Source organism: Mauremys mutica, chromosome 14 (assembly GCF_020497125.1).
Source record: "Mauremys mutica isolate MM-2020 ecotype Southern chromosome 14, ASM2049712v1, whole genome shotgun sequence".
Taxonomy (NCBI): domain Eukaryota; kingdom Metazoa; phylum Chordata; order Testudines; family Geoemydidae; genus Mauremys; species Mauremys mutica.
Window position 1 is genome coordinate 42,234,523 of NC_059085.1, and position 25,694 is coordinate 42,260,216.

The 25,694-nt window shown below is 66.1% G+C and overlaps 1 protein-coding gene across 1 annotated transcript in view; it reads right to left on the reverse strand.

The window, feature by feature from the left end:
- The window catches only part of PIEZO1 (piezo type mechanosensitive ion channel component 1), a 100,508-nt gene that overhangs the window by 26,106 nt on the left and 48,708 nt on the right, over positions 1 to 25,694 (reverse strand). Inside the window, exons 4-16 of the mRNA XM_044986892.1 lie at positions 23,003 to 23,045; positions 22,237 to 22,399; positions 10,882 to 11,038; positions 10,363 to 10,576; positions 8,102 to 8,273; positions 7,494 to 7,598; positions 7,183 to 7,255; positions 4,892 to 4,992; positions 4,185 to 4,445; positions 3,997 to 4,108; positions 3,225 to 3,403; positions 1,425 to 1,573; positions 575 to 754 (exon numbers count right to left, since the gene is read on the reverse strand). Of these exons, the coding sequence (XP_044842827.1) occupies positions 575 to 754; positions 1,425 to 1,573; positions 3,225 to 3,403; positions 3,997 to 4,108; positions 4,185 to 4,445; positions 4,892 to 4,992; positions 7,183 to 7,255; positions 7,494 to 7,598; positions 8,102 to 8,273; positions 10,363 to 10,576; positions 10,882 to 11,038; positions 22,237 to 22,399; positions 23,003 to 23,045 (1,909 nt within the window). The remainder of the gene's footprint in view (positions 1 to 574; positions 755 to 1,424; positions 1,574 to 3,224; positions 3,404 to 3,996; positions 4,109 to 4,184; positions 4,446 to 4,891; positions 4,993 to 7,182; positions 7,256 to 7,493; positions 7,599 to 8,101; positions 8,274 to 10,362; positions 10,577 to 10,881; positions 11,039 to 22,236; positions 22,400 to 23,002; positions 23,046 to 25,694) is intronic.

A 25,694-nucleotide genomic window follows, 5' to 3' on the forward strand; every position in this document is an offset into this window, starting at 1 on the left:
ACAGGGTCTCAGAAGAGGAGCTGAGAGAGGGATCCCCGGGGCTGGGACGCAGGGAGCAGAGGGGCCGGGGCCCCTTGGAGAAGCAGAAGTCAGATCCCAAAGGTGGGACCCACCAGTGCCAATGTGGGGCCTTGGGGTCAGCGCTCAGAGGGGAGAGCGGCCCTGCTGAGCTACCTGCCCTGCTCCTGCAGCCCCTGGCATCTGACACCCCCCCCCCCCGGCAGCGCCCTCTGCCGATCCCACGCGCTGCACTGGCCAGCTGGAGCCGTCGGCAGAAGGGGCCCCTGCTCGCAGCCCAGGGGTGCCAGAGGAGCACCGGGCTGGGGCAGACAGGATGCCCAGAACTGCGCCCTCTGCCCCCAGACATCTCCTAGAGCCTGCCCCTGCCCCAGCCCCTTTCCCCGCTCCCTGGCCCCACAGACCCCGCATGCCCCTCCGCCAAGCCAAGCCCAAGGGCCGGGCTGCGAGCTCTGGCTCATCACGTTGTACCGGGGCACCAGGCAGGCCAGAGAGGAGGCTGATGGGCCGGGTGCCCCCAGCGCAGCACCCAGCGCCAGGCGGGAGGGGAGCATACCTGGGGGCGGGCGGGCTCCGGGGCTCCGGCGGGGCCACGTGCTCCAGGTCGGTGATGCGCATGAAGGGGCGGTGGAAGTAGTGCAGCTGCAGGATGCAGGCTAGCAGGAAGAAGCCCGGGATGAGGATGCTGGAGAAGAGCTCGGAGACGCTGAACTGCTCCAGGCCCAGGTCGCCCAGCCTGGATGGGAGGAGAGCAGCTGAGGACCAGGGCGATGGAGCCCCCTCGGCTCCTGCATCCAACCCCAAACGCTGCTCCCCAGCCGCAGCGAGCAGAGCTGGAGAGCTCCACCGGGGCACTGCCCAGGTCCCAGCCCTCGCCCGGTGAGAGCAGCTAGTCCCTGGGGGAGGAGAACGGGCATGACGGCAGAGCGCCAGCGCCGCAGGCTGTTACTGACACGGAGACGCCTGGTCCCGCCCACTCCCGGCACGCGCTCCAGACAGTAGGTCGAGTGCTGGGACCCAGGAGCGTCCTCCCTGGGAATCGCCTGAGCGGCCGCAGCGTGAGCTGGAGTCTGTGCTAGGAGGGGGGTAGGGCTGGGAGAGGCTCTGCCACAGACGGCCTTTGGGGAAGTCCTTGCCCCTCTCCATGCCTCAGTTTCCCTCTCCACAGACTGGGGGAGGGAACAATCCTGCCATTCCTCTCGGGGGAGTGTCACTAGGCCAGGGTCTGTGCGCTCCGGCCCCACTCCCAGGACAGACCCTGCCCTGCCGAGGGGATGGGGCGACCCCACCTGGGGCTCTGACCACGGGGCAGGGCTTGAGCACCTAGGAGCTGAAGCTGCCAATGAGCAAGGCTTGGCCTGGAGCGCCGTGCGGGCAGCGCCGGGGCTGGACGGGGCGGCACTCACTGCTGGTCGGTGAGGCCGGTCAGGTTGCGCCAGTACATGGGGAAGTCCTCGAACTGGAAGGTGTAGACGGCGATGAGCACCAGCATGGTGTAGGCAACCACCAGCCACCAGAAGCCCTTCAGCAGCTTCCTCCACAGGCTGTAGTAGACCTGTGGGGACGGCAGCCATGAGCGCCGGGGCCCCGCCTTGAGCCAGCCGCCCCCGTAGCCCAGCCGCACCCCCAGCTCCCGGCAGGGCTGCCCAGCTTCCCTGTCCTCGGGGCGGGCGCAGCGCCCCCCCCTCCTGAGCCCACAGCCAGCACCCGCACCCCGCCCGGCGCAGCCCTGTCCCCCCCGTAGCCCGGCCGCACCCCCATCTCCCGGCAGGGCTGCCCAGCTTCTCTGTCCTCGGGGCGGGCGCAGCGCCCCCCCTCCTGAGCCCACAGCCAGCCAGCACCCCGCCCGGCGCAGCCCTGTCCCCCTCGGAGCCCGGCCGCACCCCCAGCTCCCGGCAGGGCTGCCCAGCTTCTCTGTCCTCGGGGCGGGCGCAGCGCCCCCCCTCCTGAGCCCACAGCCAGCACCCGCCCCCCGCCCGGCGCAGCCCTGTCCCCCTCGGAGCCCGGCCGCACCCCCAGCTCCCGGCAGGGCTGCCCAGCTTCTCTGTCCTCGGGGCGGGCGCAGCGCCCCCCCTCCTGAGCGCACAGCCAGCACCCGCACCCCGCCCGGCGCAGCCCTGTCACGCCCCTCGGAGCCCCGCCCGGACCGCCAGCGGCTGTGCTAATTCGATGCCCATTGCCCTGCCCCGCCTGCTGGCTGCTACCCGCAGAGCGGCCCAGTCACCCCATGGGACCTTGGGGGTTTCTTTAAGCCTTGGCACAGAGGGCTGCCCAGGAAGCACCCTGCCCAGCGGCCCGGTGCACCTGCCCACACGACACAGCTGCAGACAGTGGCTGATCGCAGGGCAGGTGCCTGGACCACTCTGGAGTCAGAGAGCAAGCGGCTGCCGAGGCCAGCGCCCCGTGCAGGGAACATGCCCCCTGCCAGCCAGCCTCTCCCGCCGGGCGCAGGCCTCACCTGCCCTCTGCCAGCCAGCCTCTCCCGCCGGGCGCAGGCCTCTCCGGCCCCCTGCCAGCCAGCCTCTCCCGCCGGGCGCAGGCCTCAGCTGCCCCCTGCCAGCCAGCCTCTCCCGCCGGGCGCAGGCCTCAGCTGCCCCCTGCCAGCCAGCCTCTCCCGCCGGGCGCAGGCCTCACCTGCCCCCTGCCAGCCAGCCTCTCCCGCCGGGCGCAGGCCTCACCTGCCCCCTGCCAGCCAGCCTCTCCCGCCGGGCGCAGGCCTCACCTGCCCCCTGCCAGCCAGCCTCTCCCGCCGGGCGCAGGCCTCACCTGCCCCCTGCCAGCCAGCCTCTCCCGCCGGGCGCAGGCCTCACCTGCCCCCTGCCAGCCAGCCTCTCCCGCCGGGCGCAGGCCTCACCTGCCCCCTGCCAGCCAGCCTCTCCCGCCGGGCGCAGGCCTCACCTGCCCCCTGCCAGCCAGCCTCTCCCGCCGGGCGCAGGCCTCACCTGCCCCCTGCCAGCCAGCCTCTCCCGCCGGGCGCAGGCCTCTCCGGCCCCCTGCCAGCCAGCCTCTCCCGCCGGGCGCAGGCCTCTCCGGCCCCCTGCCAGCCAGCCTCTCCCGCCGGGCGCAGGCCTCAGCTGCCCCCTGCCAGCCAGCCTCTCCCGCCGGGCGCAGGCCTCACCTGCCCCCTGCCAGCCAGCCTCTCCCGCCGGGCGCAGGCCTCAGCTGCCCCCTGCCAGCCAGCCTCTCCCGCCGGGCGCAGGCCTCACCTGGAAGACGATGAGGCAGAGGAGGAAGAGGAGCATGTAGACGATCTTATAGACCACCAGGCGCCCGGCGAAGCTGACCACGATGAACATCCCGGCGCACACGTAGATCCAGTACTTGGCGTAGAGATCCGTCAGCAGCTCGCCCAGGAACTTCAGCACGCTCCGCGGCCGGCCGGGCTCTGCAGGGCACAGCGGGTGAGAGCCGGGGAGGTGCCGGGCCTGCGCCAGGGAAGCGGCTCCAGGCGACCCAGCATGCACATTTCCCTGGCGGGCAGCAGGCTCCAGCCCCAGACATGCAGACGTCACCCACGGGTGGCACCAGGCACGGTTCCTGGGATCAGAGGTCGCTGGTGCCCGAGATGCCCTGCTCCGTGCCCAGGCAGTGGGGGCCAGGTCCCCAACCCCCCACCCCCCATTGCAAAGCAGCAAGCGTGCCCAGGCTGCTGCGAGCGACACCCGCGGGCCCTGTTACTGCGGGCAGGGGGCAGGCACATGGCTGCCCGGGTCCCCCCACAGTTATATCCGGCCGGACACAGACCAGCCCCTCATCATCCCGACACGCGGGTCCAGCGCCACCACGGCCCTGGCCAGGCACAGGCTGCGCCCGCTGCAGCCCAGGGCATGGCGTCTCCCCTGGCCATGCGCCCTCCCTGCAGCTCCCCCTCCGAAGGCTGCCATGGGCTCCCCGTGGAGGGGGGGGAGGCTGAGGCCCCGGGCAGGACCGGGGGGTGTTTTGGGGTCACCCCGCAGGCCGTGGGGGAGGGGTTCTCACCCGCCTCGGAGACGGTCACCTCCAGCAGAGGGGCGGGCGGGCGCCGGCTCTTCAGCAGCTTCTCCTGCACGAACTGCCGCAGCAGCAGCCAGAAGGTCAGGGTGTAGAGCAGCTGTGGGGGGCAGGGCGAGATCAGCCGGGGCAGAGGAACCAGGCGGACGGGCAGCGGGGAGGGGAGCGGGGGTTACCTTGGCCCCCAGGTCCAAGCAGGGGTATTTGGTCCTGACCAGCCCCAGCTGCTCCAGGCTCATGAAGCCGACGCGGGTGGGCAGCTCGGGCTGCAGGTCCATGCCCCAGACGTACTGCAGGCTGCAGAGCGCCAGCCCGTAGAGCAGCAGGAAGGGGGAGCAGAGCATGGCGAAGTGGTGCCGGCTGCGGACGATCCAGATGAGGCAGGCCCAGAGCAGCAGCACGAAGGTCAGCCAGCTGTGGTAGGTGATGCTCCACACCTGGCGGGGAGAGGAGGCTCCGCCCTCAGGCCCTGCACCCGGCTGGTGCACCCCTCCCCATGTTCCAGGCCAGGCCAGGCCAGCCCGCACCGGGGCAGGGAGCCCCAGCATGGGGCCGGCGCACCCTCTGCCCGCGCCAGCCCAGCCCCCACTGGGGTTCAGAGCTCCGGTCCGGAGCCGGTGCACCCCCTGCCCACGCCAGCCCAGCCCCCACTGGGGTTCAGAGCTCCGGTCCGGAGCCGGCGCACCCCCTGCCCCGCCCCCACTGGGGTTCAGAGCTCCGGTCCGGAGCCGGCGCACCCTCTGCCCACGCCAGCCCAGCCCCCACTGGGGTTCAGAGCTCCGGTCCGGAGCCAGTGCACCCTCTGCCCACTGGGGCTCAGAGCCCCTGTACGGAGCCAGCGCACCCCCTGCCCACGCCGCTCAGAGCCCTGCCCCAGGCTCACCATCATGGCGATGAGGGCACACACGTAGCTCTGGTTCATGATCACGTGCCCCAGCGCGTGCAGGGGCAGCCTTTGCCTGCGCCGCTCTGGCTTCTTACTCGCTGCACACAGAATCACAAGGGTGGTTAGAGCAGCCCCAAAGCTGCCCAGAGACACCCCCCACAACAATACCAAGGCACCCCACAGCTCGTACCCATCACCTCCCAGAGAGGAGCCCAACCCACCGGGCATGAAGGCTCCAGCTCACCCCCCCAGCCCCTTCATCCCCACCCCCTCAAGGAGACAGAGTGAGGCTGCAAACTGGCCAAGCACCTTGGGACCGATGTAGATCGAGAGCGGCACCAACAGGTTGGGGGCCGTGGGGATCAGACAGCGACGGGCATGGTGCCCAGAGCCAGGTCAGGGGGCTGAGGGGCCGTGGGGATCAGACTGTGACAGGCACGGTGCCCAGGGCCAGGTCAGGGGCCGTGGGGGATCAGACAGCGACGGGCACCGTGCCTGGGGGATCAAACAGCAACAGGCGCAGTGCCAGGAGCCAGGACGGGGGCTGAGGGGCCGTGGGGATCAGACAGGGATGGGCATGGTGCCCGAGGCCAGGTCGAGGGGTGGGGGGCCGTGGAGATCAGACAGGGATGGGCATGGTGCCTGAGGCCAGGTCAGGGGCTGTGGGGATCAGACAGCGACGGGCATAGTGCCTGGGGGATCAAACAGTGACAGGCGCAGTGCCAGGAGCCAGGGCACAGGGCTGAGGGGCTGTGAGGATCAGACAGTGATAGGCACGGTGCCCAGAGCCAGGTCAGGGGGCTGAGGGGATCAGACAGCGACGGGCACAGTGCCTGGGGGATCAAACAGTGACAGGCGCAGTGCCAGGAGCCAGGGCACAGGGCTGAGGGGCTGTGAGGATCAGACAGTGATAGGCACGGTGCCCAGAGCCAGGACAGGGGGCTGAGGGGCCATGGGGATCAGACAGCGACAGGCATGGTGCCCAGAGCCAGGTCGGGGGCCGTGGGGATCAAACAGCGACAGGCGCAGTGCCAGGAGCCAGGACAGGGGCTGAGGGGCCATGGGGATCAGACAGCGACGGGCATGGTGCCCGGGGCCAGGACGGGGGCTGAGGGGCCGTGGGGATCAGACAGGGATGGGCATGGTGCCCGAGGCCAGGTCGGGGGGTGGGGGGCCGTGGGGATCAGAAGGGACGGACATGGTGCCAGAGCCAGGTCGGGGGCTGAGGGACTGTGAGGATCAGACAGTGATAGGCACGGTGCCCAGGGCCAGGTCAGGGGCTGTGGGGATCAGACAGCGACGGGCACAGTGCCTGGGGGATCAAACAGTGACAGGCGCAGTGCCAGGAGCCAGGGCACAGGGCTGAGGGGCTGTGAGGATCAGACAGTGATAGGCACGGTGCCCAGAGCCAGGACGGGGGGCTGAGGGGCCATGGGGATCAGACAGCGACGGGCACGGTGCCCAGAGCCAGGTCGGGGTCCGTGGGGATCAAACAGCAACAGGCGCAGTGCCAGGAGCCAGGACAGGGGGCTGAGGGGCCGTGGGGATCAGACAGGGATGGGCATGGTGCCCAGAGCCAGGACAGGGGGCTGAGGGGCCGTGGGGATCAGACAGCGATGGGCATGGTGCCCGGGGCCAGGTCGGGGGACGTGGGGATCAGAAGGGATGGACATGGTGCCCGGAGCCAGGGCAGGGGCTGGGGGGCCATGGAGATCAGACAGGGATGGGCGTGGTGCCCGAGGCCAGGTCGGGGGCCGTGGGGATCACACCTGGGCAGCGGCACAGGAACAGACCCTCCCATTCTGCACCCCAACACCACGGGTATGCGACTCCTGGAGGGTGCACGTCCCTGCAATGCTGAGCTCTGACCACTAGGAGTCACCCTTGCTTCATACCCAGCTGCCGAGCTCAGCCCTGGCTGCTGGGGTCCCTTTAACAGGAGCCGGGCTGGGGGGCAGCCCACGCCCACCTCGCTGCCAGGGGCAGAGCAGGGCCCAGGGCCTGTGCCAGCCAAGCCCTGGAAACTCCCCTCTGGAGGCTGCACCGTCCTGGGTGCAAGGGAAGGGGGTTCCTGGGGCAGGGGCTGCAGGCTCGGGGTGGGGGCCAGCTAAGGGCTGAGGGAGCTGGAGCCGGGCAAGTGGGGCCGCGATGGAGCCCTAAGCCCAGGAGAGTCCCATGGCACCAGCGGCTGGCACAGCAGGGCAGTGCCCAGGGAGGGGCAGCTGCTGCAGTCACTCAGCTGAGCCGCCCCCCAGCGCGTGTCTCCTGGGCTGGTTACGGCCTCTTACCTGGCCCCATCACGTGCACGGTGCAGTTTTCAGTGTCGGCAGCTGAGGCCTCGGTGTCCGGGGACAGAATCCGCTGCGGGAGGGAGACAGGAGCGGGGTGAGCCCCTGGGCAGGGCAGCCCCAGTCTGGAGAGCGTCAGGCCTGGGCATACAGGCTGCCAACGCTAACGGCCCAGCACCCCCCTCTCCCTGAGGGAACGCTGGGGAGGGGCTCCCTGTCCCCCTTCCGAGCCCTGGGGAGTCTCCAAAGGGCAAGTGCAGTCCAGGGGCTCCATTCCCGAAGCCCCAGGGGCCAGCGGCTCCCCTCCTAACCTCAGTGTCTTCGGCCAGGCGATCTGCCTCCCTGGGCCAGCTCTCCAGCTCCACCAGCTCATCCTGGGGCTCCGCCGCCACCGCTGACGCCTCCACCTTGTCCTGCTGGAATGGGGTGTGTGGGGAGAACCGACCTCAGCTCCTTGCTCCCATGCGCACGGAGCCAGGCAGAGAAGGACTGCGCCCTCCCTGCTCCGAGAGGGGAGCCTCTGGGACTGAGCCGCCTGGAGCAGAACCGTCCCCGTCCCTGCTCTGGACGCCTCTGCACATAACACCCCCAAATCCCACTGGCCACATGCCCCATTTCCCTCTCCAGGGCTCCCCAGCACCCTGGGGAACTCGCTGCAGGGACCCCTCGCTGAGGAGGACAATCCGCAGTGGGGCAGCCAGTGCTCTGGGGCTCTGGCCCCACCATGCTACGCAGCAGGGCGTGAAGAGTTCCACTTTCAGCCACTAGCTCAATTGCTCTTTGCCCACATCCCCAGGTCGGCACCGGTGCCCTCTGGAGCGCCAGGTTCCCAGCTGCCACAGCAGCTCTCAGTGGCACCTTCCCTGGCACAGGGTGGGGCACAAGGGGGCAGAATGGGCGCAGCCCCAGCGCCCCTCACCCGTTCAGAGGAGTCCAACTTCCTCAGCTTCAGCAGGGAGGCCACGGTGAAATACAAGAGCAGCAGGACGCCGGGGTTCACGTAGACCGGCCAGGGGTGGCTGGTGTCGAGGAGGAGGGCGTTGGGGTTAGTGCAGTTCAGTGGCAGGATGAAGGCCTTCAGGCCGAATACGCTGGAGGGAGGAAGGAGGTGACGTTACACCCCTGGGCGTGGAAGCATGGCCAGCTGGGAGCTGGCAGGCCAGGCTGGGTACCGGGTGGGCTCAGGTACACGCTGATGCTCATTCACAGGCTCGCACCGGCCAGAGCGTGGGGTGCTCCAGTTCTGAACATGCCCCAGAGCCCCTCTCGCTGCCCCACTTCCCCATCTGCCGCCTCTCCCAGCCGCTCTCCAAACGGCACCGCCTGAGCCTTTCCCATCCCACCCGCAATCTCCAGGGCTCCAGCCCCCCCGCAGGTCATCCCTCTGCTTCGGCTCTGTCCTAGATCTGGACAGAACCCCCCTGCCGGGCCAGCGGCCCAGCGATCCACCCGACTGGGGGGCTCAGGATCGGTTCTCAGCCCAGCACTCCCACCCCAGCGTCCTCGGCTTTCCACACGGCCGCCGCGCCCTGAGCAGAGGTTCCCGCTGAGCTGCCCAGTCACCGTTACAGCTGAACCCAGCCGGTGCCTGGTGACCGCACAGCCTGCTGCGCTAACCGACTGAGCGTCATAGCCCCACTGAGGCACAGAGCAGGGCCGGGCCGGGCCCACAGCACACACACAGCTGGGACCAGGCCCGAGGACTTGCTGGATCCCAGTCTGTCAGCACACTGATGAGTGGCACATCCGGGGTCCCTTCACTGGCAGCTGGTTCCAGCAGCTCCCCCGGCTACGGGAGAGCTCCTCCTTGGCGACCCACAGGTCCCCCGCTAGGGTGACCAGATGTCCTGATTTTATAGGGACAGTCCCGATTTTTGAGTCTTTTTCTTATATAGGATCCTATTACCCCCCACCCCCTGTCCCGATTTTTCACACTTGCTGTCTGGTCACCCTATCCCCAGCTCCCTTCCCCAGTCCCTCAGGGGCCCTATTCAGGGGAATCTTCTGGTGCCAGAGGCGGGTTGCTAGGCAGAGTGGAGGTAGGAATATCACCAGTGGGAGATGGGTCCTCCCCCGAGCCGGGAATGGGGCAGGCGGCTGCACCCACCTGTGCTGCAGGATGAGGCCGCAATGCCCATTGTCACCCGAGTTGGAGGGGCAGCCTGCCACAGGCGAGTGATGGGACAGGGGCAGGCCGGCCCGGCCGCAGAAGGGCGGGAGGGCGGCGGGACGGGGGCGGGCCGGCCCGGCCGCAGGAGGTGGGAGGGCGACGGGACGGGGGCAGGCCGGCCCGGCCGCAGGGGGGGGGGGAGGGAGGGCGACGGGACAGGGGCAGGCCGGCCCGGATGCAGGAGGTGGGAGGGCGACGGGACGGGGGCAGGCCGGCCCGGATGCAGGGCGGGCGGGAGGGCGACGGGACGGGGGCAGGCCGGCCCGGCCGCAGGGCGGGCGGGAGGGCGACGGGACGGGGGCGGGCCGGCCCGGATGCAGGAGGTGGGAGGGCGACGGGACGGGGGCGGGCCGGCCCGGCCGCAGGAGGTGGGAGGGCAACGGGACGGGGGCGGGCCGGCCCGGCCGCAGGAGGTGGGAGGGCGACGGGACGGGGGCAGGGGGGCGGGAGGGCCACGGGACGGGGGCAGGCCGGCCCAGCCGCAGGGGATGGAGGGGCTCTGGATAGGGACAGGCCAGCCCAGATGCAAGGGGGGTGGGAGGGCGACGGGACAGGGGCGGGCCGGCCCGGCCGCAGGAGGTGGGAGGGCGACGGGACGGGGGCAGGGGGGCGGGAGGGCCACGGGACGGGGGCAGGCCGGCCCAGCCGCAGGGGATGGAGGGGCTCTGGATAGGGACAGGCCAGCCCAGATGCAAGGGGGGTGGGAGGGCGACGGGACGGGGGCGGGCCGGCCCGGCCGCAGGAGGTGGGAGGGCGACGGGACGGGGGCAGGCCGGCCCGGCCGCAGGGGATGGAGGGGCTCTGGATAGGGACAGGCCAGCCCAGATGCAGGGGGGGTGGGAGGGCGACAGGACGGGGGCGGGCCGGCCCGGCTGCAGGGCGGGTGGGAGGGCGACGGGACGGGGGCGGGCCAGCCCGGCCGCAGGGGATGGAGGGGCTCTGGATAGGGACAGGCCGGCCCGGCTGCAGGGGGGGCCGGAGGGCGACGGGACGGGGGCGTCAGAACTTACCGTGCCCAGATGGTGGCGGGGGGGAAGAGCCCCTGGATGAACGGCGCCTGGTAGCTGTAGATGCAGAGCAGGTGGCCGGCGGCGAAGACGCCCACCATGACGCACAGCGTGTTGAAGCCCAGGTGGCTGATGGGGAAGTGGCAGGCCCACCAGGTGCAGATGCCCACGAAGAGCAGGTAATAGACGCCGGAGAAGGCGGATGGCAGAGCGATCCCTGGGGAACGAGCCAACACCGGGGCCGTTACTGGGGCTGCTGAGAGCTGTGCTAGCCGGGTCAGGGCTGGGGCTCCCCGCCAGGGCCCTGCTCTGAGACCCCAGGGGGGCCCCCACACTTCAGCACTGGGGACAGTGGCCTCGGCACAGTCCAGGGCAGTGCAGGCTGAGCTCCCCCCAGCCCCAAGCCCACCTGCTGCCAGCTGAGAGCCCCAGACTCATCCCATGCCCAGGCCACCGATCCTACAGTGACCCAACGACTCTGGGCCAGGAGAAACTGGAGAGGCCCCTCCCCCCGACACCTACCTGCCAGAGCCAGCAGCAGGATGACCAGACACTTGCCGACCGCCAGCAGGAGCCAGTGCGCCCTCACCCGCAGCGTAGCAGCCAGCAGCCCCTTTCGCGTCGCAGAGCCCACCTCCTCTGCAGCGCCTTGCCCAGCCGGCCTCTCCAGGCCCTCCTCCTCCTGTAGGGAACGAGAGCCAGGCTGTGTCACCGCGTCCCTCGGGCCCTGCAGCAAGAGCGGCCGCAGCGACGGATTCCCTCGGTCGGTGCAGTGCCCGTTACTGCACCTGCGGGAGGAAATCCCGGGATCCAGCCCTGCATGCTGGGGGGTGACCCAGACACACACACACCACACGCTCTCCGGCCCCACAAACCAGCACTCCTGAGGCTGGTGCGACGAAGCCCCGCAGGAGGCAGACAGTGCTGGGGGCTGAGAGGAGACAGTTCCTCTCTTCAGAGGGTGTGTCACACACGTGGCAAAGGCACCACTGACTAGTGGTTAGCACGGAGGGGGGGGCAGGACTCTGGAGTTCTATTCCTGGCTCTGTCACAAACGCACTGTGAGATCATGGGTAAGTAACTTCCCCTCACTATGCCTCAGTTTCCCCATCTTCCAGATACCTGTGGTGCCCCTGACCTGCCTGGCTTGCGACCCTAGGACACAAAGGGCTCATTCTCCCTACAGTGCAAAGGTGCTGAGCTAGTCGGAGGCACAGGATGAGCTGAGTTCTGGCCACTGGACGCAGCGGCAGAGCAGACAGATCCATGAACTGCACAAAAGGACGACGCAGCCACAGAGCCTACCAGGGAAAGGAGACCCGTCGCTCTGTCTCTGTGCAGGGCACCGGGTGCGAGGTGTCAGAGCGAGGGAGGGCGGGAGCAGGGCCTGCGCTCAGGGATCAGTCATGCTGGCTGGACAGAGCCCAGGACAGACATGGCCCCCCCTGCAACGCTGCTGGGTCCGGTTACCGGACGGGTCGGGAGGTGCAGGCAGCCTGGTCAGGCTGCGGTTTCAGCCGACGTGCTGATAGAGTAAATGGAGATGGAGGCTCCGGTTCTAGTCCAGCCCATGGTGCTGGCCCTATGGGTGGGGGAGGTTCTAGGGGTCTGGTTTATATACCCATGGCCGGGCCCTTTTCCCAGCCCCACACGAGAGGGCTCTGCACCCCACCCCACGGTCATTTGAAGCAAAGAGCAACCAGGGTCCAGCGGCTAGAGCACAGGAGTCAGGGGCTGACTGGGTGAGTCACGCCCCGGCTCCATGCCTGTCTCCCACCAGGAAACCAGACCTGCTCTGCAGGGATTTTTTCAGACTCAGCCAGCTGGTGTTTTGTGGGTCTCTGGAAGGTGGAGGGGACTGGACGCGGCACAGCAGGAGTTTGCTGCGGAAGAGCGCTGTCTCCTGCTGTCAGAGGCGGCAGGCTCCCCACCAGGGCTCCCGGGGGAGGAAGGCTGGAGATGTGCCAGGGAGTCGCAGTGGAACCCGCTGCCCGTCCTGTTCTCAAAGCACCTGCCATTTCCACAGCAAGCCGGGCGAGGGAATAATAAATACGGATCTGCCGCCAGAGCAGCCGCACCGGGCCACGTACCAAGTGTGCCAGGAGCCGCCTGCCCACCTACCTCTTCCTCCCTTCGCTGCAGAGATTTCAGACAACGGCAGCCCAGCTGTGGCTACATACAAATGCCATGCATGATGGTCTGCCTGGCGAGGGCACCAGGGGGCACCCCTAGGTACAGAGCTGCCATGCCGGAGCAGGGTATGGCCCAGCCAGCCTGGTCTCCTGCCTCTGACAGTCAGCGCCCAAGAGAACGCTAGAGGTTTAGGGGCAGGGGCTTCTCCAGGCCTTTGGGAAGGGGATCCGGGATCCCCTCCTCCCCCAGGCTCCGCTGCTCTCACAGGGCACTTTCCAGCCGTCCATCACAGCGGCTTCACGCAGCACCCTCACCCCACCGCAGGGGAAACTGAGGCCCAGCACCGGGAAGCGACTCCCCCACGGTGGTAGTGAAACAGTGGCAGAGCTGGGACGAGGACCTAGGAGTCCCGGCTCCCAGCCCTGTGCTCTGCCTGCTGAGCGACGCTGCCTACCAGATGAGGAGCCCGGGGCGCAATGTCCAGATCCAGGCTTATCCAAGGTTCTGGTGGGTCTGGTTCAGCCCGTTGCCGACAGATTCAGACCCAGACTGTTCGGGCTAGGCCAACCCAGAGTGGAGTGGGGCGGGGGGTGGGGGGTGGGGAAGGTGCCTCATCACCCCATGTTCAGCGGTGTGTCCCCCCGGCCATAACCTGAACCTCCAGGTCAAGAGTCCCAACCTGGGAGCATTTCTGGGTTGAGTCACGTTACACAGGGGTGGGAGGGCGAGGCAGGCTGGGGACCTGCCCTGTCCCATGCGGGTCGCTGGAGACCAGCGCACTGCACCAGAGATTTGGTTGCTGCTAACTCACACACCGCCTGATCCTCCAGCCATCCCTGCTCTGGCGGCTCTGAAACAATGGCACCAGCCCCACTGGGGTGGGAGCCAGCTGCCTCCGCGCTCCGCCCCGCAGGCCTGCACCTGGCCTTGTTTGTCTCATTAGCTGCTTGGAAAACACATTACAAAGAGCCTGTTTTTCTTGGCGCTGCAGCCTGGGTTCCCAGCACCGAGCAATTGTCCAGGCCGCCTTCCGCGCGGCTCCGTTCTCCCAGCAAAGGTATTTGCAGCTGACTGGGTTCCAGCTGCTGCCTGGCACCATCCGGGCCTGGGCGCCGGGTTCAGATCCAGTTCAGATTACTTCACGCACACAAACACACCGCAACTAAACAGCACGAGGGCTGGCTGGAACCCTCCCCTGCAGCCCTCCCAGCCCCTCACCTCTGCACTCACCGCTGGCCCCCGCTATGGGGGATCTGCAGCGAGAGGGGGCCTGGGCCCATGGCCAGGGAGCACTTCAATCCTAACTGGAGGGGATGGGCAGCTGCGGAGAACTGGGCAGCTCCCTCCTGCACAGCTGGATGTGTCGATAGGGTCCCTGCTGTGCACCCAGGGGAGCCAGACCTTTGCAGGAGTAGGGACCCCACTGAATTATGGGGGTGAGGCCCTCGCCAGGTATTTCCATTTCTGACAGCAGAGCTATGCCAAGGCAGAGCTTGGCTCCGCTCTGGGCACCATCCATCAGCACCAGGGCGTCTCGCCCGCCAGGCCCAGGGTTTATCGCTCACAAGCGCCAGTCACAAAACAGGCCCCGGGACACATGGAGCTAAAATTCCCAGCAGTGGTAGAAAGCGAGGGCCCTTGGGGCACCCTGCCCAGAGAGCAGGCCGGGGTACCGCGGGCTGCAGCCACACACAGCCCAATCAAAGGCACAAAGGAGCCATGTTCTGGGGTCACCCTGGGTGGGTCCCCTCCTTTGCTGTCTGAGCCTGGGCCTCTAAAGTGCTGCTGCCGGAAGGTGGGCAGGGAATGGTCTCCATGGCTCCCGTGGTCTCCAGTGCCCAGCTAAGTGCCCTGTGCCTGGCCCCAGCCCAGGTCGGCTTGCCAAGAGCACTGGCCAGAGTACCGCCCTGCTCCCCCCCACCATCTTCCTCCCACAGCTGCCAGCCTCCATCAGCTCTGCGGGGCCAGCTCTGCCAGGCACTCCTTGGCTGGCCCGGGCAGCCCCGTCCACGAGGCCAGGCTGGGACAAACAGCCAGTGTTGGGAACAAAGAGAGACCAGAAGCCCCAGCTTCCCGTGGGACGTGGACACTTCCCACCTGCCTCCCCGTAGGGGGCTGGGGCAGCTGAGACTTAACTCCCCAGGCTCAGCAGCTTTCAGCCTCCGCAGCCCCTGGCTCGCCCTGGTCCGACCTGAGCTCTCCGCAGAGCACCCAAGAGATGGCGCTTCCTGGCAGCAGCGGCTGGTGCAACCCAGCGGCCGGCGCAGCTGTGCCAGCCACCCCGCTGGGAGATGTTCTCACAGGCCAGTGCCAATGGGAAACCAAAGGCCTGGCCGGCCCTGAGTCAGACTGGGCTCTGTCTCCTGTGGGCCGGAGGCACAGAGGGTGGGGAGAAGCCCCCTGGTTTCTCCACTGGTAGCTTAGCCAGAAGCAAGCAGAACGGCCTATCCCCGAGCAGCGGCTTTGGACAGGCCCATGCCACAGCTGTCTGAGTACTGGGGAAAGCGGCCGGGTCGTAGCAGCTGAGGAATCTCACGCTGCTTTACAATCCTTCCGGCATGAAGCCTCGTGCCACACCTGGAAGGAGGGTACCGGGGGCACTGCCCCCATCTCAGAGACGTGGCACCGCACAGCGAGTCAGGACACAGCCAGAACCCAAACCCAGACTCTCTGCTTTAACCACCAGGCCCTGCTCCCACCCAGCCAGCACAGTACTAGACACAATAATCCACTCGCCCCCCCAAAGGCCGCGCCACGCAGGGTGCTGGTGACTGGGGCCCCATCATGGGATGCAAGCTCAGCCCTCAGCCAGTGAGTCTATTCAGCCCAGGCACCAAGCAGGGACAGGGGAGCTCTGAGCTGGAACGGAGTTTGCTGGGTCTCTGCCTAGTCCCTGTCTGGACCCGTCCCAAAGCCAGGTGGGTAGGACTGGCAGCCTGCAGCCACGAAAGGGCTGGACTAGGCCCCAGGCACATTGGCAGAGCTCTGTGGGATGAGCCAGCCCCCCTGAACCACGCCTGGGTGCAGCAATCAGCCCCCCTCTGGCCAGCAGGTGCGTGAGAACACCCCGACACACACCCCCATCATGACGTGTCTGACGCTGGCGCCACAGAGCTCTGAGGCGGGCAGGGCAGGGCAGGGCAGGGCAGGGCATTGGGCTGGGAGGAGCTGAAGAGTTAACATTCCCAGAGGGCCAGGGCCCGTGCCCCCGATGCCAGCCCAGGTGCGGTGGGCCAGAGGCTGGCCAAAGCCCACGTTCCCCACGGCTCTGCCTCCAGCTCCGCCTTTGTTTTCCGCGTCCCCTCTCCCCCCCACACACACTCCAGCCCCCAACAGCTTGTTGTGGCAGCAGAGGGACATCACTGAACACGGCACCTGGCAGCTCCCACTACCACGAAGGTCCCCGAACAAGCTGAACCCCTAGTGCAGCCAGACAAGCATCTCCAACCCGCCTTCCTGCTCAGCCTCCTGCCAGCGTGGCCCTCGCCTGCCCCCCAGCCAGGTGAGCCCAGGTTCCAGCTGAGGTGCCGGAGGGGCAGAACATGGGGGGATCTGGGGATCCAGAAGAGGCAGGAGGCCCTGCTTCCCAGGACCGCGGCCTGGGGCTGCATAGCCGAGCTCGCTAAGGAATGTGAATCTCGAGGAATGTTCACAGGGCCAGGGGCCGCGCCAATCCCAAACGCAGCACAGGCACCGATTCAGACAATTCCTGGGAACTGCCCAGACAGCTCCTGGAACTGCAGGCACCGCTAGTGAGGCAAACACTGTCCATCTTGGCAGGACGAGCACTCCCAACCCGAGGCCCCTACCTCTGAGGAACCAGGGCAAGTCAGCTGGAGAAGAGGGGGATCGGGAGATGGTCGCTGACTGGTAATCACCAGAGGCCTTTCCCATCCCATGGCCACTTGCTGCCCTGATGGCCTCAGTCCTGTGTCCCCGTCACAAAACAAACACCACACTGGGTGCCACTTTGCTGTTGGGCTCAGTGGAGAAGCAGGGCCCCGGAGACTGTTCTCTCCACTGGGGGTAGCTCTTCCAGGGCAGGGGCACGGATCAGAGCAGGGGAAATGCAGTACCTGCACTAGCAGTTCCAGCCTGCAGGCTCTGGAGCTGCCGGTCCAGCTCCTTGCACCAGCACTACGCAGAAGAGAAGAGAATTCTCCCTATGCCACATACAATTCACCCGTGGAACTCACTGCTGCAGGGTATTAGTGAAGTGAACAACAAGGGTTCCAGATGTCTGAGGACTGCAGCATCAGAAGTACTAGTTGCTAGGATATAGTTACTCAGGCAATTGATCCTCAGGCTTCAGGCCACAAGCTGATCCCAGCTGAGGCAGTAAAGCATCCCCTCCCAGGGTGTAGACTTAGCCAGGTGCATTGTGGGCTTTTCCCACCTTCCTCTGAAGCACCCAGCACTGGCCTTTCCTGGAGCTAGACGGACCAATGCTCAGCTCCGCAGCTGCAACTCCTAGGCTCCTGCCTCAGGCTTCGAGTGACTGGCTGCGTCTAGAACGCCAACTCCTCAAACACAGCGGTGACCTCCTGGCCCCATCAGCTGGCGTGCCAGCATCCTGCCCTCCCAGGCACCTCTGGCTGCGCTGGCCGGGGAGGGACCTGCCTGGCTGGTTTGTTCATTGGGGAGGATTCGTTCCACTGGTCACAATTCAGCGAGGGTCTGAAGGGATGGGATAGGAGGGGCTTTCTGTGCTGAGCAGCGTCTCCCTGGCTGGGAGTGGAGAGCGCTGCAGGACAGCATACCACCCCCTCTGCCCCCGGACACCCCCGGCTGTGAGCCCCGGAGCCTAGGCTGCCCCAGCTCCCTCACCCAACCACGAACCCCCAGCCGAGGCCGTTAGGCCAAGAGGGCTCCCCGGCTCACAGCACACGGGGGAAGTCACGGTCCTGGCCTCACAGGCCCAGGCTTGCACACCTCGTTTATACGCGTGCTCGCTGATCAGGTGACTGGGTGTGCAAACGCAGCCAGTTCGCCCTGGGGTCGCAGGTGCGGCAACTGCCCAGGCAGGTCAGCTGCGGCTCAACTGGACAAAAATCTGGTCCTTGGTCTACATCCCGACCCCCCCCCCACCCCGTTCCCTGATGCCCCTGCACCCCAAGCCAAGTCCCTGAGAACCAGGGGGGAAGGCAGGTGGGGACAGAGCAAGCTGCTTTGGCTTCCCCTGACGTGGGCACCTGCAAGAGCCCCTTCGGCAGCCTCCCAGGGACCAGCTGAGCACTTCCCAGGAGAGGGACAGCTGGGGCAGACCCAGCAGTGCCCGGCCCCGAGGGCAGCTCTCCAGGGGCACCGATTCAGTGACCACGCGCGGGGGCTGCAGCAGGGGCCGGACAGGGGAGACTCCAACTAGCCTTCCAGGAGCAGCAAGCGGCGACACTTGGCCACCAGCCCATCTGGCCCCAGCTGCAGCCTGGCCTTTGGCGAGCCCCACATAATATCGGCTCTGTTACTTGGGCTGTTTGCTAGGGTCCCCATGGTAACTGAGGAGCAAACACGTCCCTCCTCCGCTGGGTGACTCACCTTGGGGTTTGCAAGGTGCCAGGCACAGAGGGCGGGGGCAGACGAGCAGGAGCTCCCTCCGGGTGGGCATGGCAGGACCGCTGCCTGCGTCACCCCCCGCGCCAGGCAGCACCAGCCCCACACCCCCGGCTTCCAAACCCTCTGGGCAGCTCTGCCAATCCACCAGCTGGTGACGCAGCTCCCTACCCCCGGCCCAGCGTGTGGGGTCCTGGGCAGGACTAGTTCTCCTCTGGCTGCAAAGGCGGAAGCACACGGCCGTGCTGGACTCCAGCTGCGCTGGGGCAGGGCCTTCTTCCCCCATCTCAGGGTACCAGAGGTGTCCCGCTGCCGGCAAGGCCAGGCCTGGTGATTTCGCTCGTGTGCCATTTTCTTGGTGATTTTCCCAACAAACAGCCCTGAGTTCGAGGATGGGGCGGTTCCAAGGGGAGTCTGGTGGGTCAGACGTTTGGGGTTTGGCCTCCAAAGAGTCCAATGTCCAAACTGTTCCCAAATCAGTGAGGGCTAGAGAAGCCCTGGAGCTCCCGCCACGGACGTCCTGCCTGCTTCGTGCCTAGATCCTCATGCCGGCTCCATGCTTAGATCCCCCGGCCGGATAAAAAGCTTCATGCGTCCGCCTCCTTCCAAAGCCCCTGGGATGGGAGCCAGGAACTTGCACAGAATGGAGACACCAAGGTGTTACGGCCGTCAGAGAGCCCCACCCTCCTGAAGCAGAAACGGGGGGCTCTGGCCCCGCATGCTGGCCAGACTCATGTTGTGGTAATGCCACTCTGCTGCCCGGAAAGCCCCACACGTGCTCAGCTGGACACAGCACTCCCTGCACGTCCTGTCCTAAGCTGCTGCACGACGTCTCCATTCCAGCTCGGAAGTGGCTGCACTTCACCAGTGGGAGAAGGGGTCTCTCTCTCACTGGGGCCGTGCAGTGCTTGGAGATCCTCCGCAAACTGTGCTACCAGAGGGCTACGTATCTGTGTTCGTAGCTGCAGCAGCCAAATCTCGGGCTGTGTATCAGCTGACAGGCTGGACAGACTCTGCGGGGTCTGGATCTTGGGAGGATGCGCAGAAGCAGGAGGCCAAGGCGTCCATGTGGTTTTGGAGTAGAACTGAACCCAGTCTGCACTGGCAGCGCTGAGACTCCGGTTATCTGGACCGACTCCCTGAAAACTCCTCTGGGGAGCAGAGGAAGTGTGGGGTGAGCACTGGGAGGAAGCCGCTTGGCTGGCTCTCCCCGCTGCAGAGATCGCGTTTCGCTCGAGCCCGGTGGTTTATCGGCACTGCGGTCGTGCTGGTGCTTGGATCTGCCTGGGGGTGGACGTGGGCAGTTTGGCCCGTGTGAACGCAGCACTGCGCCAGGCGCGCTGGGCTGGCTCCATCGGCAGAGGCACAGCAGCTCCTGAAACAAGGTTTCCGAGACGCCGGGAGTCTGGAGCTGGCGACGGCCTGGCCTTGCTGCTCCTGGCTGGGTGCTAACTCAGGGATCGGGGGCTGGCGGCAGGGCCCGGCAGGGAGGGCTGGCCTTCCTCTCTAAGAGCAGGAGGGGTTGGATCACATCAGCACTGCAGGACGCTACGACCCCTCACGTCTCATGATCTCTCCCCAGCGGCCTCCCAGGCTTGACAGGACTCACTCCTACAGCTGGTGGCCGTGGGCCCTGCTGTTACATGGGAGCTGCCTGACAGGCTAACAAGGCTCCAGCCGGGGCAATTGCAGGGAAGCACCTGTCTGGGATGGGACCGACTGGCCTCATCCTTCCACTCGCCCCCACAAGGGGCCAGATTCTCTGCCATCACACCAGGGCACCCTGTGTTCGTGGCAGAAGCAGCCGGCTGCTATCGATCCATGAGCCAGGCTCCCGGGACACAGGCCAGGGAGTACCAGGATGGGTGGGGGGCCTGGCCTTGTGCCCCACACTCTGTGGGGTTCTCCCCCACCTGCCTTGTGGCCCCTCCTCCCCAGGGCCATGCTGAGGGGGCTTGGGTGAGTCAGGCGTGGAGCAGCTTGTGGACGGCTCTGCCAGGATCAGCCTGGGGTGCTGGTCTCCTCCTTCAGGAAAGTCTTTGTGGTGCCCGAGAAGGGCAAGTCAGGTGGGGCCGGCCCCTCCCTTGGGCCCTTGATGTGGTTTGCCACAAAAGGCTGCCAGTGAATCGACCGAGAGGAGCCGCCCGTTCCAATGCACAGACGGGCCCTTGGGCGATTTGCAGGCAGGACAAAAGACAGCGGCACTGAGCTGGGAGTGCAGGTGATGGGAGGAACCGAGCCCCACCCATGTCTGGGGGCTGCCTCCCCCTGCAGTCGCAGGGCGTCAGTCGTGCGGGAAGGGCCCAGCTGACCCCACTCAGTCAGGCCGAGGGAATCGGAACCCTCTGCCCTGTTAGAGCCGTCCGTCTGTCTGAGGCACTTTTCACTGGACTGGGCTGCCTCCCTCCCGGCGACCCAGCGGGCTGGCCGTGTTCTTCGCTAGGCCTTTCATTAGCACACGGCCAGGCCATGGCATCCAACAGCACCAGCGGTTAGCGACCCTGCCCTAGCCACCGGGGGGGACACCGAGGGGAAGGGGTCAATGGGTCAGTCCGCAGCCGAGATCCAGGGCAGCCTGGGCTGAGTACAGGACGTGTCCCCCGTTAGGAGGCTGCACCTTGCCCCGTCCCAGGGATGGGCCCCCCCAGGCCCCAGAGCTGAAGAGCCCTTCATTCCGAGAGGGTTTGCAAGGCCGGCTGCGCAGCGGGCATCTGGCGCAGGCGGGAACAGGCCAATCTCTCGCCGCTAGCAGAGCTAGGCCCAGTGCGAGGCTGAAGGAGCTGCACCGTAATTAGCTGCGAGGGAGTGAACGATTCCCCCAGGAGGCAGCGCTGCCAGGCTGCGTTCCCAGGGGCACAGGTTCGCTGGTCCCGGCTAATCCCATTAGCACATCTGTTCCACAAGTGGTCTCTGGGGCTTCCCCGGCCAGGCCAAGCTTCCCAGGCTCCCAACTGGCTCCAGCGGCAGCAATTTGCAAAGCTGAATAATGCCCAGGAGGCAGCTCAGCTGGGCCAGCTCCTGTGCTAAGCGGTGGGCTGGCTGCAGAGAGGCTGGATGCAGACCTAGCCCCATCTCGGGGTCTCTTTCCCAGGAGCTCAGTGTCAGCCAATGGGATTCACCCCGTACGAGGGGGATTTTAAAGGGCCAGGACGGTACAATAAATACATCGTTTTCCAGCTCTCCAACACCTTCCATCCCAAGGGCTCTCTGGGTTCTGCAGTGCACGTGCCAGGCCCACTGGGCTCATGTACGCAGCCACGGCAGAAGCAAGCCTCACGTATGCACAAGGATCACTTTCCCCCGGCACTAAACAGGGAGGTTGCCCCGTCGCTGGGGGGTGTGAAAAATCCACCCCCCACAGCAGCGTCGTCAAGGCGACCTAACCCCTGGCGTAGGCCGCGCTAGGTCAATGGAAGAAATCTTCCGTCCACCTGGCCACCGCCTCTCGGGGAAGGAGGTCCCCGCAGCTGCAGCTGTGCTGTTTCAGCGTTTCAAATGTAGCCAAGCCCTAGTGCCAGGCAGCCACCGCTGGAGGTGGCCGGTGCCTCTGTTTAACAGGGCAGAACTGCTCCGCACAGGAAGGACAATCCCGTATCCAAGTGACTCCAGCCTGTTAGCTTGGCTGGGGCTCTGGGAAGTGCAGGGCCGTGGCTGGCAAGGAAAGGGAACACACACCAGCTGGGGACCCAATGCGCATTATCCTGGGGCAGGCCTGGCCGGGCCGTACTGGGAGCCCTTCCCCCTCCGCACAGATCGACACAGCAGACACAAGTCAAGGCCATGGCTGGAGCCCGGGAGATCCCAGTGGCCGTTGAATGGTTCTGTTGAAGTCCAGACTCTAGTGGGGGTGGAGGGTGTCATTCCTGAGTCCACGCCCTGCACAGGACGGCTCCCCGAAGCCGGTGGGGGGTTGTCTGCGTGTGTCTGGTCTGGAAGAAACCCCATCGCCTGAGACACTGAGAGCCAGTCTGGCCAAGGCCCTGGGGAAGTACCCTGCCCACGGGAGGGGCTGGCAGAAACCCGGGGCGGAAAAGCCTGGTGGCTCTAACCCATGGCTGGGGTGGTTCACCAGCTTCCTCCTGCCGCTGGGCACTGGCTGTCCCAGCAGGGACCCTGCCCGGGCCTGGCGCCCGTCTTTTTGGAGACCAGCCACCTCAGCTCGTGGTGAACCCGGTGCCAGCTGCAGCATCTCACCTGTTCGAGGGGCTCGAGCGACTGCAGCCTCCGGACACGTGCTGCTGCGCTGTCCTCGGGCACGAGGCGGCGGCCCAGGCCCAGGCAGACGGCAGAGACCAGCAGGATCCCCAGGTCGGGAGCCACCAGGCGCACAGAGTTGGGGATGTCGTTTAGGTCCAGCCTGTGAGGGAACGAGCGGGGGGAGGGAGAGTTAAACACTCACCTACCGACAGGCCAGCCCCTCGCGCTGTGTGAGACCCACAGGTAGAGGCCAGTGGGAGTGGCTGGGGGGGACCCACATGGTTCAGCCACAGATGTGGGAACAGAACATCAGGGAGCAACATGCCCTGCCACGTGCTCCTGCTGGCCACCCCACAGCTCCCTCTGGCTCTGCCTTGGGCGAGCGAGTCCCTCCGCCAGGCTGGGCTGTAAGCTGGGCCGCGGAGACAGCTCTAACCGGAGCCTACACTGGCTCTGCCTGCGCCCTCTGCCAGCGCTGCAGCAAATGCCGAGAGTCACTGCAGCAGCGCGCTGGAGCACACAGGTGCTTCCAAGGAAGGCGTAAGGCCCGATCGTGGGGACCTGCCTCCCGAGCCTCCCCCCGGCCATCAGTTCATGGGCTGCAGCATGACACCCGATGGCCCCCGTGACCACCCAGCCAACGCCCAATCACAGCAGTGGCTTGGCTCCCTATGTGGGGCCCGCCCCAGAGGAGCGTGCGTGGGGCCGCGTCCGAGAAATCCATCACCGCCCAAGCGCCACGACGCAGAGATCTGCCCCTTACCTGGTGACCCCAATGTGACGGGCGAGCGTTTCCCACGTGCTGCCTGGGGGGAAGCAAAGAAAGAGGGAGTTAGCCTGGGAAACCCACTGGGAACGGACACAGATGCCAACATGTGGCTGAGTCCAGCAGCAGCAGACGGACAGCGGATGAGACGAGGCGCAGGGCCAGCAGAGCCTGATACACAGCAGGGGGTCCCTGCTTGACCCTCGCTAGCCAATGGCTCAGAACTAGAATGTTTCACCTCACGTAACAGTGTGGCTAGTGCAGGCCTGGATCACCAGACCCAAGTGTGCAAAACAGCACGCACGAATCTGTGCAACGTTACTGCAGGGGCACGTGGGAGGGACCAGGCGGATGGCTATTTCTGCCCCCCTGGTGTTTGCACACCCAATTACGGTCAGAGCCAATGCTATACACTCCGCTTTGCCAGGCTCAGCCCTCGAGATCTCACATTTATACAGCATCTTCCAAAGAGCTGAGAGCTCTATACAGACTGGCCATGGGATCGCTTTGCCCACCGCTGAAATGCGACCACCTCCAAGGTGGAACGGGGCAGACGTCTAACAGCTTCACAGTATCCGTTCAGGAGAGGATAAGAAGAATCTTCAATCTGGCTGAAACCGCAGGGGAATTTATGAAGTAAAGTGCAATTAGCAAGGATGGAATTGGAGCCGGACACCGGGGTTTCCAGCCCTGCCCTGGAGGGGCTGCCGGAACCCCAAGTGGGTCAGGATTCTAGGGTTGCCCTCTCATTCTTAGCCCTGCAGCTGGAGTGGATCCCCCATAGGGCACATGGGGTCCTGGCCACACTTGACCCATGAAGGATTAACAGGGACCTTTGAATTCTGCCTCACGCATTCTCAACGTGCCCCCGTCATGCAGGGAATCTGTATCCCTATTGCCGTGCAGTGCACTGCTGAGTGCATCCTTCCTTCCAGAGCGCCCTGGCTGGGAGCAGAGCCCGGCCGGCTGCGACCCCTGACTATGGGGCCACAATATGTCTGACGATACTGGGGGGGCACAGATGGATCCCCTTGAATAGCAAAGAGCCCCCCACAATCCTGGCCCCAGCCTGCTGCTGGCTCCAGCAATGTGCACAGCACATGGGGATGTGGTACTGCTCGGGGGGACGTCGCCAGCAAAGCCCTTCTCCCTATCAGGTCAGGAAGCGTGAGACGGGCCAGGTGCCAAGAACTGGAGCAAGCGCCAGCAGGGCCAGCGGGGCTGCCGAGAGCTCAGACGCCACCCGCTCTGCAGCGGCTTAGTGAGCTCGTCTAACGGGTCAGCGGGTGTGGGGAGCTGCTCCATGGCAGGGGCCGAGGGGAGATCCCCTTGCCTCCACAGCGTCTCCTACCCGCAGCCCTGTGCGGCACAGCCCGGCGCGTACGTGCCATCTGTCCCAGCGCCCCTCTGACTGGCCGGCCATCTAACGGACCAGCAGCAACAGTGACCTCTCCAGCGCATCTCAGCGAACTCCTCCCTGGCCCAGCAGGACCTCTAAGAGTGCCCCCAAGGGGCTGGCACACTGGGGGCTTTCTCCTAAAAACACCCGCCAGCTGAAGGGCCCGGGATGTGGCGGACGTGAAAGCCTTCGTTCTGACATCACATTCCCAAGGCTTGACCGGTGTCTCCCGCTTGCTGTCTCTTTCACGAAAGGTCAGATGGCTGTTTGATGGGGCATCTGCCCCAGGGCGGAGCAGGCTGAGGTCTCTGTCCACTGACTCCTCCCCTTGTTTGACACGGTTTGATGGAGGACACCGTGGGTTATGTTAACCTTTGGCCCGTACTATCCATCTAAACGAATACAACAGGATGAGCTGGGAGCACAGGAGCCATCTGCTAGCTGGGCCAGACCAAAACGGGGCACCAGACAGTCCCAGCTCAGCTGACCCAAGCCCCCCACCCCAACTTGGGGCTGGAACAGAACAGGCCAGGGGGCAGGTACATCTCCTTCACCTTGACAGTTCAGGGAGCCAAGCAATCGGATTATCCAGGCACTGTCTGGTGATGCCCAGCGGAGACCTATATTCCGGGTGGATTGCAAAGGAGACACGCAGAGACGAGGCCCAGGAGAAGGTGGTTTCTGGGGACAGATGTGGCTGCACACCCCCCACTCCCATTGCTCCCTCTGCCCTTCCTCTGCCCCTGCTGCTCTGGGGAGGGGGATCTGTAGGGTCTGGGGAAGGAGGGCCCAGAGGGAGCACCTCGCTGGGAAAGGAGGACGTTTGGGAGCAGGGGGATATTTCTTCCACTGGCTTGCTGGGGAGTGGTTCCTTGGTGTGTACTGTACACTGGCCAGGCTGTTCCAGGGGGAGGGGGAGAGGCTGCGGAGCAGGCGGCGGAAGCCAAGCCTGGCTTTCCATAAGGGAAACAATTTCCTACTGCCTCCAATTCCGCTCGGAGGAGAGGAAAGGCACTTGCCAGACCCCTCTGCCCGCAGAGACCAAACAGACTCCGTGTCCACAGGCCAAGAGAAAATCCAGTGCGGACAGACCTGCAGGGGCTGGAGGGCAGAGGCCCACGCCTGCCCCGCTCCCCTCTCGTCCAGCCTGCACCCAGCCGGGGATGCTGTTCGCCAAGTGCATGCAAGTAACCTCTGAAAGCAAAGTGCCAGCACTTCGGGAAAGCGCGCGCTGGGCAGCAGGACGGAGCCCAGGGGCATTTTGCAAGGCAGGTAGAGAAGAGCAGGGGG